At 42.5% G+C, this 14,512-nt stretch overlaps 1 protein-coding gene across 8 annotated transcripts in view; it reads right to left on the bottom strand.

Annotated features, from left to right (window-relative positions):
- The window catches only part of VPS13D (vacuolar protein sorting 13 homolog D), a 274,134-nt gene that overhangs the window by 85,337 nt on the left and 174,285 nt on the right, over window positions 1-14,512 (bottom strand). For 7 of the 8 annotated variants that reach the window (XM_025285915.3, XM_025285913.3, XM_006076786.4 and 4 more), the window contains one exon: window positions 13,824-13,991. In XM_025285915.3, the coding sequence (XP_025141700.3) occupies window positions 13,824-13,991 (168 nt within the window). Of the gene's footprint in view, window positions 1-13,823; window positions 13,992-14,512 lie in introns of those variants that run through there. The other variant, XR_006551153.2, reaches the window with a different exon arrangement.

Genomic DNA, 14,512 nt, shown 5'->3' with positions numbered 1-14,512 from the left:
AGCTCCCTGCTGAGCCCTAGGAGTTAATTACCCTTGCTGTGACTCACGTGGCAATAATAATACTTGTTTTTTTTACACTATGTTTGTGAAGATCAAACAATAACAGGAGTATGCTACAAAGGTTACATTTCTATAAAACTACCAGGAGCTATTAGTAACAGGATCCTGAAAGTCAGGAGCCTTTTTATAACTAACTTTGACATCATCCATGCCAATTTCCAAGTTACTGATAAAGAGAAAATACCCCAGCTGGCCAAAATATCCTGCTTTGAAACACGACAAAGGCAGCAAAGCTGAAACAATGGGCTGTTTTGGGAAGCATGCTCTGCTGAATTTTCATTTCAGTGAAAATACTGAAAACCATCGTTTCCAAACCAACGTGTTGGTATATAAATTCAAGATCTCGCAGGAAATGTTTAAACATTTTCCTCTAATAAAGCAAACAGATATTTCCATAAATATTTTAATTCGTTAGATTAAGAGGAACTGGGGTTTCCCTTCTTCCCCCGTAACAGTTTTCCAAGGCTTCCTGCTACCTTGTGGAGACTGGGCCTGATCCAATAACACATACCTGGCCTCCTTCCATCCAGGTCGTATCCCAGACCGGAGTGATGGGAAATGGAGGAGAAGAAACAGGATCCTGAAAGTCAGCAGCCTTTTTCTACCTGTATTTCTATACATAGAGAATCACCATGCATCTCAGTCAGCTTACAGACATGTTTGAGAGGAAAGTCATACACAAACTTTTCCAAGGTTTCTGTTTACTCCACATGAAAAGCATAAAATAGTTAGGTATTTAAAAATCCAGCAAGTGTTTCACTTATTTTCATAACAATTTGTTGAAAGTGTTGTTGTTTAGTCACTAAGACGTGTTCGACTCTTCTGTGAGTCCATGGACTGTAGCCCTTCAGGCTCCTCTCTCCATGGGATTTGCGGGGCAAGAATACTGGAGTGGGTTGCCATTTCCTTTTCCAGGGGATCTTCCTGGACCAGGGATAGAACCTGCATCTCCTGCACTGGCAGGTGGATTCTTTACTGCTGAGCCACCAGAGAAGTTCATTTGTTGAAAGTACACCATGTGAAAATGCCACGCCAGATAAAGGGGAGCCCACATGGTTACCACTGGGATCACCTCAACCCTCTTATGATAAATATTTAAGGCTGTCTCAGGGATACTGGCAACAGTTGACAACAGTAAGACCTTTGCCTTCCGGGAGCTTTACGTCTATTGCAGGAGGCAAATGAATAAACACGCAGCTGTGTCAAACATTTCATCTCAAGCCAATCTCATCCTTGAGATTCAGAATAAAGTGTTCTTTTCCCTTCACCTCCAGAGCACTCATCTCACAAAACTGCAAATGTTTTGCCCAGATCCCAGCTGCAAAACTTATTCCCTCTGTATTATGCTTACCAACTTCTTATCTGCCTTACCTGCTTCATATCCATTAAAAAAAAAATTTAATCTTACTTTCCTAAGTATTTGCCACAGGACCAAGCACCTGATTGACAATGATAAACGTTAAATGGATGTTTAAGACATGTGCACAAATGGTTAGTTTTTTTCCAAGATAAAATACAGCCATTGCCTTCATGGAAGCACAAAGTGCCCTGGGAATTCAGGGCAGAGAGGACCTTGCCATCCAGAGGGCATCTAGACTGGACCTTACACACTCAGAGCCATTTGGCCAGAGACTGGGGAGAAGGGCATTCCAAACAGAAGAAGAGTCATGAACAACGACAGTGCAAAGATGAGGTGTGCACATGTAGGAGTGGGAGAACAGAAAATGACCCCGAGAGGCCAGCTTTCTCTTCACATTACTTGACTTCCCCAGTTGGCTCCGAGTTTCAGACCTTATCTCCATCTTCCTCACATGCCTACCTAGGAAATGTCCTTGTTCCTACAAATTGAACAGAAGGGTTTCCCTGCTGGCATTTAATAGAAAAGAAACGAGAGGCCGTCACTGCCATTTGCCTGTGACCTACATGCAGGGTGTCTCTGCTACTCTTTACTGACCACCTGGGCCTCCAAGCTGCCACTGGAGGGCATGTTGAGCCTCCCTGAAGAGTCCAGCCTGGACATATCATCATTTGGTTCTGAGCAAAGCCAAGGCACAGCCAGACTCTCTCCCCTTCTGGAAGTGCCATCATGTCTTCTTCATGGTCTCTCTTATCTCCACTCACCTCCAACAACGCAGAAATTACTTCATGATGTAAGTAATTTCTGTTCCTGACAGAAGCTGGAAATTTTCTTGCACTGTCTCTGCTCCACAAAACACTGTGCTCTAAAGAACTGCTCTCATCACACTTCCTGTTTGTGAACTCCCACATATTTCACACACATGGCACATGGTTAATGAATGAGTCAAGAAGCCTCTTTAGGGAAAGATACATTTCCCTCCTCCCATGTTCTCTGAAACCCCTTCTGCAGGGGAGGCGTTCTACCAATGCTCAACAACTCCGATGACTAAACACCCAAGTCTCAAAAGGAGATATCGGTGGCTACGGTGTCTGGTAAGATTCCAGAAATAACTGCCCAGCAATGTTCTAGAAGTCAGAGACCAGGGAAGAAGCCCAGAGCTCTACCACTTTCTTTCTGGCCATCTAGGGAAAGCCATTTTCTTTTGCTGAGTCTCAGTTTCTTCATGGTGGTGGTGGTAGTGGAGGTTGCGGTGGAAGTGGTGGAAAACATCACCTGCTTGCTTTCAGGCTCAGAGATGGGATGTGCTGTGCTGTGCTTAGTTGCTCGACTCTTTGCAGACTGTAGCCTGCCAGGCTCCTCTGTCTATGGGGATTCTCCAGGCAAGAATACTAGAGTGGGTGTCCATGCCCTCCTCCAGGGGATCTTCCCAACCCAGGGGTCAAACCCAGGTCTCCAGCATTGCAGGCGATTCTTTACCAGCTGAGCCACCAGGGAAGCCCAGAGATGGAATGAGATATCTATAAATCCTTCATCAACAATTAAAAATCATGACAAATACAATGTGGTATTATTATTCAAGTAAGGAACCTTACTTCTCCTTTCCTCCAAGAAGCAAAGCTCAGATCAGGTCAATAGAACTAGCCAACCATAAAACTCTCAGGACAACATACCTCCCCCAGTATTCTCCACTGGCTTCTAAACTGCAGCAATGGTTTATCACTAAGCATCTGAAAGCCAATGTGCCAGCAGAATTCAGAGACATAAACACCTCCACAAAACATGAAAAGCTGTACTTTGGAGTAAAGGGAAGTGAGCAAAGAAAGAAAAGGACTGTTGGAGAGAGTGAGTTTATTTTCTGCCTTCAGTTGATAGTTGTTGTTTAGTTGCTAAGTCGTGTCTGACTCTTTTGTGACCCATGGACTGTGTATAGCCCGCCAGGCTCCTCTGTTCATGGGCTTTTCTCAGCCAAGAAAACTGGAGTGGATTGCCATTTCCTCCTCCAAGGAATCTTCCCAACCCAGGGATCGAACCTGTGTCTCCTACATTGACAGGCAGATTCTTTACCACTGAGCTGCTAGGGAAGCCCTCAATTGATAGTGAGAAAGCACAATCTCCCTATTTTCATGACCTCTATGCTGAAAACCAAATATCTTAAAGTGACAGCCTACTTGTTTAGAAATACTTATAGTAGTAAAGTTCAGTAAATGGCTTAACAAAAGTACAATTTCACATGTACATTTAGAGGAAACTGGCTATTGGAGCACATGCTGAGGTGGCCTGAAGGTGTGCTCCCCAAGCAAATCAGAGGAAAGGCCTATGTGTGTAAACTGAATTATTTAAATCTGAATAAAGCTTAAATGAAGCACATGGAGTGTGCCAGACAGTAAAAGTCAGCTTCTGCAAACGCTTTTAAGTCACTTTCTGTTTGGTTATGGAAAACTCTTTCAATCTTTTTGTCCCATTTTAATCCTTTTACTTGAGAATAGGGATTCCTCAATAGTAAAGATTAATTCAGAAAGCCTGGAAATCACAGTTGAAAAATCTCAAAGTCCAATACAGAGGGGAAAAGTTGAGAATGAATGGAGAACTGTTTGATCTTTACTTTAAAATGCTATTTCGACTGCTGGTGTTTTAGCTTCTATGATGGTTGGTTTTGGTAGAGGGTTGTATCTGAGAAGCTGCATCATGTGGAGAAAAAATATGCGGACTCCCAAATTACTTTTTCCTAAAACTTATGGCTCCTTAATTATTAAACTTTAATTAAGGTAACTGACTTTACCTTACTTTTTCTTATCTGTAAAGCAGAGATAACCCTGCCTTCTTAGAAGGTATATGTGAAAATTAAATGAGCTAGTATCTCTCCTTACCTGACTCCTGGAGCCACCCAATAAATGACGGCTCTATTATCCACATCCTTTTCTGACTCTCAAGGATGGCATTCCAAAGTATCCTCTCTTTCTCCTAAGAAAACACTTTGATTTAGCTTTTCTTCAAAAAGGGAGAAAGACATAACAATTACAAGGGAGAAAGAGGGAAAGAAAACCGAAGGGACCTTCCAAACTGAGTGAGTGTTCAGATTTTTACTGCCAAGAATTAGAATCTGATTTGTTCTATGGTCATGTGTTTATATAAAAAAAAATGGGTTATAGTTTGTCTCATCTTCAGTTCGTCACAATTTTTCAAGAGGGGCCAAATACTGATTGAAATGCAGAAAAGAGATGAACTACCACCTCTCTGGGGGTAACCGGTCAACCTAAGAAAAGCCTGAACATATTATTCTTTTACTCACCATGTTTACACGAGGGTAGAAAACCACTACTCTTTGGGGGCCACAAATATTTCCTCTCTTTTCAATTTAGCAACTGAGCAGACTTTTCCACCACCATAGACTACAGTGTTGGAAGACAGAGTGAATTCCTCTGAAACATGAGATGTTTGGTCTAAGAAGATAACTAACGACCTGACTCTTAACTGAACTATGACCAAGAAATGAAGACAAGTTTTAAACTCTTCCAATCTTCCTGTTTCAAAAACAGAGCATCAGTGGTGGTGTCATTCCCTCCTACTTCTGGCTGAGCTGCTTGATGAGGGTGGACCGAGAGGAAGGCTAAGCCCCACTCACCAGGCTCCTTTAGGCGCAAGGGTGCTCAATGGGGCAGGTGGGGATGGTCTGGGAATTCTGGCCGCTCATGGGATTCTCATGCCTCCACCAGACCTGCCCATCCCCGCCCAACACACTTCCAATTCCCACAAATATTTGAGGTTTGACCAAGTTAGGATAGGTCACTGCTGGGTCATTCAGCATCTAAAATTATTTGCCTCTAACCAAAAAGAGCTCAGACTGAGGGAATCATTTTAGTATTCAAGGTTATCAGAGGAAAATAAAACAAAAGCTCTGTTGCCAAGAATTTGAGTCATTTCTCTACATACAACAACTTCAAGGCACCTCCTCTTGGCTGGAAAAGAAATCCCTTGGGTGACTTATTTCGGATCAAAGTCGTTTTGAAAATAGAAAACTCTACATTCTCAAAGGGATAGATCACTGTCTGAAGTGAATTTCATTTAACCTAAAGTTTTATGCCAACTTAAACACACGAAAGCCCCAATGCTTATAAGAAGGCATTCACCTCTTCCTTGCTTATAGGTACATGGAAAAGCTATTATGGGGATAATCAGCTCAACTATAAAATGGAGCAGTCATACATAATGACAAAAACAGATACAAGTCATAAATTGCCTTTTCCCCTTCAGAATCCATGCAGGCAGGCACTCCAGTACATTCTTTTGTGCAAAGATAAAACTTTTGCCTTGAATAAACAGTGGCTTAGTCTCAGTTGAGCCTTATAAATAGACTGCCTACAAAACAAATACAAACAAATGCTGTTTATCTTAAACAAAAGGCAGATGGACCTCTCTGCCCTCAATCAGGTCACAGTATATATGATAGAACGCTGGCTAGTGGCAGGGGCTGGCTGAGAATCTCTGGGTGCACGGACACGAGCCGGTTTCCACTGGATCACTGCTGTGCCCAGATCTGGTTTTGTAGGCACAAAAGGCCAGTGAAAGGCTCTCTTAGAAGGAAAGTGGCTCCTCCACACACGGTACCCCAAGAAAAGACCAAAGAACAAAATACCATCTAAAGTGCTAGCTAGGTTTCCCACTGAACTATCCAAACAGTCTCAATTTCCCACTCTCTCTTTCCCACTTCACTTGCTTCATGTGTGTTAGTCACTCAGTTGTGTCTGACTCTTTGCGACCCCATGGACTGTAGTCCGCCAGGCTCCTCTGTCCATGAGGCTTTCCAGGCAAGAATACTGGAATCAGCTGCCATTTCCTCCTCCAGGGGATATTCCCAACCCAGGGATCAAACTTGCATCTCTTGCACTGGCAGGCGGATTCTTTACCACTGAGCCATCAGGGTAGCCCCAAGAATGGCCACAACCAGCACCATTCCCTGAGAGCCTGCTTTATGACAGAGGTGATGTGACAGCGGTCATCTTACAAGCTAACCAAGTGATGTCAAGTAATAAGCTTCTGGTGGAAAACTAACAGTAATTAATTTTTCATGTTCTCTCTAGTGCCTGGAAGAAAGCCTCATACACACAAAGGAGAAACAACATACAGGGGAAAAAACAAGGTCTTTAGAATTAGCTGGACTTGGTTTCATATCATTCCTGTCATTTCTAGTTGCACGACCTTGAAAAAATCTCTTTAAGTCTCAGTTTCCTGATTTGAAGGATAGAGCTTAACATACACAAGACAATGTATATAAGAAGCCTAGAAGAGAAGATGTTCAATTAATGTTTATAAGTGAGTATGTTCTCCATAAAGAGACAGGGAGTTTCAACCTTGTTCCTGCATTTTTTTCCTACTAATGCTGCCTGTACCAAGAAACATATAAAACTATTAGGTCTTTATCCAATTCACAACAAACAAAACTGATTTAAAACAATAAAACAATGGCTAAAGCTATATAGAATAAAATGTTCTTAACTAAAACTAAGAGAAATTTCATATTTCCTTGACAAAAATTTAGATCTGTAGAATTTGAGCTGGGAAGTCTGAGCTTGGTAGAAATTAAATGCTACAAAGTCAAAGAGAGAAATAAACCCAACACACAACTCTAAAAGTTATCAGTAAAACTAACCTTTAGTGAATATGGAACAAAAATTTAAATTCCATGAACAACAACTGACTTTGATGAAAAAACTCTTAGTCAAAAACAGGCAAAAACTATAACTGAAAAAGACACATGCTCCCCTATGTTCACTGCAGCACTATTTACAACAGCAAGGAGATGCAAGCAACTCAGATGTCCATTGACAGATGAATGAATAAAGAAGTTGTGTTACATATATACAATGGAATATTACGCAGCCATAAACAGGAATGCATTTGAGTGAGTTCTAATGAGGTGGATGAAACTAGAGCCTATTATGGAGTGAAGTAAGTCAGAAAGTACATGCAGAGTACATCATGTGAAATGCCGGGCTGGATTAATCACAAGCTGGAATCAAAATTGCCAGAAGAAATAGCAACAACCTCAGATATGCAGATGATACCATTCTAAAGGCCGAAAGTGAAGAACTAACTGAAGAAGAACTATTGATGAGAGTGAAAGACGAGAGTGGAAAAGCTGGTTTAAAACTCAACATTCAAAAAACTAAGACCGTGGCACCAAGTCCCATCACTTCATGGCAAATAGAAGGGGAAAAAGTAGAAGCAGTGACAGATTTTCTCTTCTAGGTTCCAAAATCACAGTGAACAGTGACTGCAGCCATGAAATTAAAAGACACCCACTCCTTGAAAGGAAAGCTATGACAAACCTAGACAGTGTATCAAAAAGCAGAGACATCTCTTTGCTGACAAACGTCCATGTAGTCAAAGCTATGGTTTTTCCAGTAGTCATGGACAAATGTGACAGTTGGACCATAAAGAAGCCTGAGTGCTGAAGAATGGATGCTTTTGAATTGGGGTGCCAGAGAAGACTCTCGAGAGTCTCTTGGACAGAAAAGAGACCAAAGCAGTTCATCCTAAGGTAAATTAACCCTGAATATTCATTGGAAGGACTGATGCTGAAGCTCCAATACTCTGGCCAACTGATGCAAAAAGCTGACTCGCTGGAAAAGACCCTGATGCTGGGAAAGATTGAGGGCCAGAAAAGAAGGGGCAGTAGAGGATGAAATGGTTATACAGCATCACTGACGCAATGTAAATGAATTGAGCAAACTCTGAGAGACAGTGAAGGACAGGGAAGCCTGGTGTACTGCAGTCCATGGGGTCACAAAGAGTTGGACATGACTAGCGACTGAACAAGAAGTCACAAAGAGAAAAACAAATATTTTACATTAACGCATATATATGGAATCTAGAAAGATGGTACTGATGAACCTATCTGCAGGGTAGCAATAGAGATGCAGGCATAGAGAACAGTCTGTGTGCACAGTGGGGGAAGGAGAGGGTGGGACAAACTGAGACACTTGCATTGAAACATATACATCACCCTATGTAAAACAGATAGTCAGTGGGGATTTGCTGCACAACACAGGGAGCTCAACGCAGTGCTCTGTGACAACCTAGCGGGGTGGGATGGGGCAGGAGGTGGGAAGGAGGTTCAAGAGGGAGGGGACATATGTATGCCTATGGCTGATTCATGCTGATGTATGACAGAAACCAACACAAAATCGTAAAGAAATTATCCTCCAATTAAAAATATATAAATTAATGTTTTTACAGAGAAAGTTATTAAAATATTTGCATTCATGAGTGTAGAGTCAAAACATTACTGGGATCAGAAAAGTACCCAAGATGAAGAGCATCTTATATTGCCTTGATGAGGACACAGAGAGAGGGATGGAAAGTGGGACAGAACAGATGATGATGATCAAAAGTACTCCACTCCTTTGCTGGAAGAAATTATGCTATTGGCTTTCCTCCCTTAGGAAGAACAGATGACAGCTGTGCAGAGAAAACACTGAGTTTCTATAGGGGCAGAAAAGAGACTGGAGTCAGTTGTTCTACTATTAACATCTGAGACTTTCTTAGTTTACAAAGAACTTAAAAAAAATTTAAGAATAACTATGCAATTTTCCTATAAATAATGAAAATAATCACAAAATAATTACAGAGAGAAGGGAATGAGAGTCTAAGAGAGGAAATTTGTTCAATGGATGTCCCCCAGCCATGAATTCTCTGGCTTTCAGAGAGGTTAGAGGGTCTTATATTCAAATGACACCCAACAAGGGAAAAGTATGCTTTTTTTCATTCATGTTGCAGAGAGAAACCTGCTCCTCTGACAAGGTTTTAGAATCTGAAATGCTGTGCTTTTCTTAAATAAATCATATTCCTAGAAAGGATTCCAGGAGTAACCATCTTGTCATGGCCTTAGGAACAGGATCAGATCTCTGAGGTTCTACTCAAAGGGTGTGAGTTCTTTTGTCAAGATCCAGGCAAAGGGATCATGGACAGATGCTCACAGCTTGGTGGCTAACCCTAAATCATATCACCTTTGATCTGGAATCCATAGGTGATTTCTGGGGGTTTGGAGACCAGAAGAAGAGGCTAAGAGAAATAAAGGGGATACAAGGCAGAGATTACCTCCTAGTTGTAGCTCCTTGATGCTAACAGTAAATAAGGTAAACAGAAGTTTAAAATATAATGAGAAATTCCAGAAGTGGACATGATAGACTGGAGATTAAAAATGTTCTGTGAAGAATTCATATCTACCCACAGACAACTAAGACCTGCAGATCTATTACCTTCTTACGACAGAATGATTTTCTTTTTAACTCGAGGGAGAGGGTCGTTACCTCTTCATCTCCTTTGCTCCTCGGGTCAGTGGAGATAAGGGAAAGTACCAACACCTTCTTACAGGTTAAACAAAACAAAAACAAAAGACTAAAATCTCTTGAGACAGACAGAGAGGTAGGTTATTTAAAGGCAGGAATGGGCAGAACCCAGGTTTTCTGACTACTAGGTGCCTTCAGCACTCAACCTTATGTCTGCAATAGTGACTTATGATCTCAAGAGGCATGAAGCTCTCTGACAATCCAATAAAAACTTCAGATCTTTGTTCCAAGAAAATACACACACACAATATTTATAATTAATTTTAAGAGGTTTATGGGGCTATTCCACTCCATCCAAAGCCGACTAAACCAAGCCCTTTGGACTTTGCAGCCAAGAGGGGCTGGTGGGAGGGGGCTTGGTGAGGTGCAGTTCTGCCTTGTCTGACCCCGTTCTTTAATCACTGGAACTCAGGCACTCTTTAAAGGAATACTTCCCACAGGCCAACAGTTGATTACTGTGGTCATTTGCACTTCCTTAAACTCTTCTTGTATACACAGAAAAGCAAACAAAACATTCCCCCAAAGCAACATAAAAGGTCCGATTGCAACCCACAAAACTACAAGAAAACGGAGATCTGCAGCCAAATTGCATACATGCAGAATCACAGATGATCTGAATGGGCATTCAGTGGACAGACCTGGTCTTTGACGCTACCATTTCCAAAAGGAAGTGGTAATTTTAAGTTTCTTTGCTTTCTCATGATAGATAATGTGGACTAATTGCTATAGCACATCCAGGGTTTGGGGTATCAAAATAAATTACACAGCTATTCCTCTGAGTAGCAGTCTGTGATGCCCACTCTGATTAGCTCACTAAAGGCAAGAAAAAAACATGAAGAAGGACACCAACCCTCTGGGAGGCAGGGTTCCCACTCAAGTACCCTTATGCAAATCCAACAACAAGATAAAGCACGATATCCAGCAAACACAGGCACACTGCCACCCAGGCCTCTGGATGGACTTAGGGGTGAGAACAGAGGCAAGAAGTATTCTGCCTTCCCTTCTGCTCAAGTTATATTCTCAAGCTGACCCTCAAGCTTCAAAAACAGTTTTTCCAGGGGAAACAGAAGAACCAGGAGATGAATGAGATGCCCCTGAATGAGAGAGAATTAAAGAAAGGGCCGACCCTTTCCATGGGGATGTTACAGAGAAACTCTGGAGAAAGGCACCCACAGTCTCACCTGTGGAGCTGCTGCTGCTGCTGCTAAGTCACTTCAGTCATGTCTGACTCTGTGCGACCCCATAGACGGCAGCCCACCAGGCCCCACCGTCCCTGGGATTCTCCAGGCAAGAACAGTTGGGGCAAATTCCCCCACATCTTCATTCTCAACCACAAGGTAGCCAGAGGGTCCTAATGGCCAAACTGGCCCAACGGAGTATGGCTCTCCCACTCCCAGAGCCTGAGACCCACCCCCTGTAGACCATAAGACACTGGTTTTCATTTCAAGGGCATTAATGGTTTCCCAGGTGGCGCTAGTAGTAAAGAACCCACCTATCAATGCAGGAGACATTAAGAGACAACGGGTCCGGTCCCTGGGTTGGGAAGATCCTGTGGAGGAGGGCATGGCACCCACTCCAGTATTATTTCCTGGAGAATCCCATGGACAGAGGAGCCTCATGGGCTATGGTCACACAGAGTTAGACATGACTAAAGCAACTTAGCACAGCACAATGGTTTCCTGGTGACCAAAGTCTAAAGATTTTACATTGATGCAAATCAAAGAGTCAAAATGAAAACCCCTTTCTCTTGTTCAGTCTGTGTTTTTCAAAATTTTTGTAATGCCATACCTCACTTTATTTTCACAGTAAGCCATAATGTCAGGGCATATTCCCCGGTTAAGGAAGACCTCTAAATAAATGATGTGTCTTGTATTTTTCAAGTGAAAACAAAGCCCAGGGGAACAAAAATAAAAAAAACAAAGTATAAAAACAAAGACACTGTCCTATGTTAATTAGTTTTAAAAAATTAAGTAAGATCCTTAAACTAAGCATTTACATTAAATTTTTTTTTTTTGAAGTATAGCTGAGGCACAAAGTTATATAAGCTACAGGTGCACAGAAGTAAATATGTTAAGTGCATAATTTTATAACCAGTTCAGTAGCTAAGAGAACATTGAGGAACCTGTCCCACTTTTATGTTGCTGTCAGGGGTGAAGGTCCAAGGGCAGCAGAGGCAAAGATTCAAGGCAGAAATGTGCAGACTCATTCAGACTTTGACCCTGAGTGTGTTTCTAAACCATGATTTAGAAAGTCTCTTGCTTCTCTACATTACACCCTTTCTCTAAAAGTAAAAGTACTGCCTGTTTTGAACCACAAGTCAAACAGTACATTTTGTTCTGGTTTAACTCTAAGTCCAGCACAGGCATACCTCAGAGAGACTGTGGGTTTCAATCTGGACCACCACAATAAAGCAAATATTGCAATAAAGTGAGTTGCACAGATTTTTTGATTTCCCAATGAACATAAAGTCATGTTTATACTACAGTGCAGTTGATCAAGTGCATGACAGCACGTGTCTAAAAATATAAGGCACCTATCTTAATTTTTTAAATACCTTACTGCTAAAAAATGCTAACCACCATCCAAGTCTTCAGTGAATCATAATCTTTTTGCAAAATTAACATCAAAGATCACTTATCACCACAACAAATATAATCATAATGAAGAAGACTCAACTATTTCAAGAATTGCCAAATGTGACAGAGACACAAAGTGAGCAGATGCTGTTGGAAAAATGGTGTTGACAGACTTGCTGGACACGCAGGCCTGCCACAAGCCCTCAATTTGTAAACAACTGTAAACAATCTGTGAGGCGCAATAAAAAGAGATCTGCTGGTATTGAAGAAACTGATCTAATTAAAGGACCATCATCTCTAGGAAAGAGTGTGGAAAACAAGAATAAATTTCCAACTTGCATACACTGTTACCAAGAGTGTTTCACAACACGGAAATGTTGGCTGTTCAATTCCATCTCCTTCCCTGCTTGTCATCACAAATTCCCATGTGACACCTGAATGGCTCTCTACAGTGAAGCCACCATCCTCATGGTCATGACACAAACGGGCCTGTGACTTTGCCATGGCAACGCACTACAGTAAACAAGTGGGGAGTACAGGTGCTTTCCCAACGCTCGTTCATTCATGAAAAGGACGGTCTTTAAAAGGACTCTACGGTGAGCTGACAGGAAAGGGAGGAAAGCAGAGTCTTTAGATGCGTTTTGTATGTTATGAAATGGCAACCCACCTCCCCACCACCTTCAACTACCTTCACCTTTTCCAGCTTCACATGTAACGTCAGCTTCTGCCAAAAATTAAACTGTGGAATAACAAGATGGCCACCAAACAGGAGGCCAATGAACAAAAAAGCCAACTAGAGCACAAGACACAGGAGAATCACATTGTTGCCATCCTGCAGGGCACTTAGAGGCTCGCTTCACTCTGGAAGGCTGTACCTCAGTTTGGATTTTATCCGGTGAGCTGTGCGGAATAACTGGTAGATTTTCGGCAGAAGAATGGCACAATCAAACTACGTTTTAAAAAGAGAGTTGAAGGCTGTCCCTGGTGGTCCAGTGTTTAAGGCTTCACCTTGCAACGCAGGGGGCAAGGGTTTGATCCTCATTGGGACTAGGATCCCACATGCCTCGAGGTCAAAAATCCAAAACAGAAGCAGTATTGCAACAAATTCCATAAAGGCTTTAAAAATGGTCCGCATCAAAAAATCCTTACATAAATAAAATAAGAAGCGAGTTCATGCTGGCAGCACGTGAAAGCTGTGGTGAAGTCTGGGGCCAGGAGGCTATGACAGTGGCCCTGGAAACAGACAACCAGCACATGGACAGAGGCAGTGGGGACGGAGAGGAGGAAGCAGAGGCAGTGCAGAGGTGCGCTCGGCGGGCCGGGGCCTGGTTACAGGAGGTGAGGGGAAGACAGGGCATGCGGGCAGTGAAGCCCAGGCCATGCATGCAACTTTCACAACCTATTCATTATAAAAGAACCACAGTAATGGAGAGGACTCTTGAGGCTGATTCCAGTGGAACTACACCTCCATTTCCTTACCTTGGCAGCAGAATTTGATACTCCATGGGTAACATTTCTTATAAGGCCCCCAACGTTTCCATACTTTATCAGTCCAGTCACCCCTTCAGAAACGTCATTCAAAAGCCCCATGGGGTTGCCAAGGAAGTCCACCGACCCCAAGATCCGGGCTGCCTGACTGAGGAGTTCCTGTCAAATGGAGCAGGGAGAGAAGAAAAGACCAGCCTCTTTATATCTGCAGGTTGAGTGTCCCAAGCAAAAAGGTTATAAATCAGTCTTGCCCTCCATTCCCACCACCAATTGCCCTTTATTTCTCATCAACTGTGAGTTCCTGCCCTTCCTAAGCTCCACCCTAAACCTCTCCCAATACCCATCCCAGAGGTTATCCTCAATACTGTCATATGTACTCTTCAAAGCCATTTAGAAGAAAAAAGCTATGAAACAGGAAAGACTCTGCAAGTATTTATTAGTATACACATCGCACTCTCCTTTCCATCATTCTATAAATATGGAATCAACAAGCAGCAGAGAGAATTTTAAAAGGAAAGTGAGGGAGGGATGTGGAGCCCCTCAGAGTCTGTGGAGCAGGCGGTATGCATAGAGCAGGCAAGCTCAGACCTACTCCGCACCCCCCAACCTCCTGAACCTCCACAGCCTGACTCCACTGTCCAGTGATATCCACTATCCCATACTCCTCACAGTGCAGTAGA

Source organism: Bubalus bubalis, chromosome 5 (assembly GCF_019923935.1).
Source record: "Bubalus bubalis isolate 160015118507 breed Murrah chromosome 5, NDDB_SH_1, whole genome shotgun sequence".
Classification (NCBI taxonomy): Eukaryota; Metazoa; Chordata; class Mammalia; order Artiodactyla; family Bovidae; genus Bubalus; species Bubalus bubalis.
The sequence above is the reverse complement of the archived record's forward strand: the minus strand, read 5'-3'. Positions and strand labels throughout refer to the sequence as shown.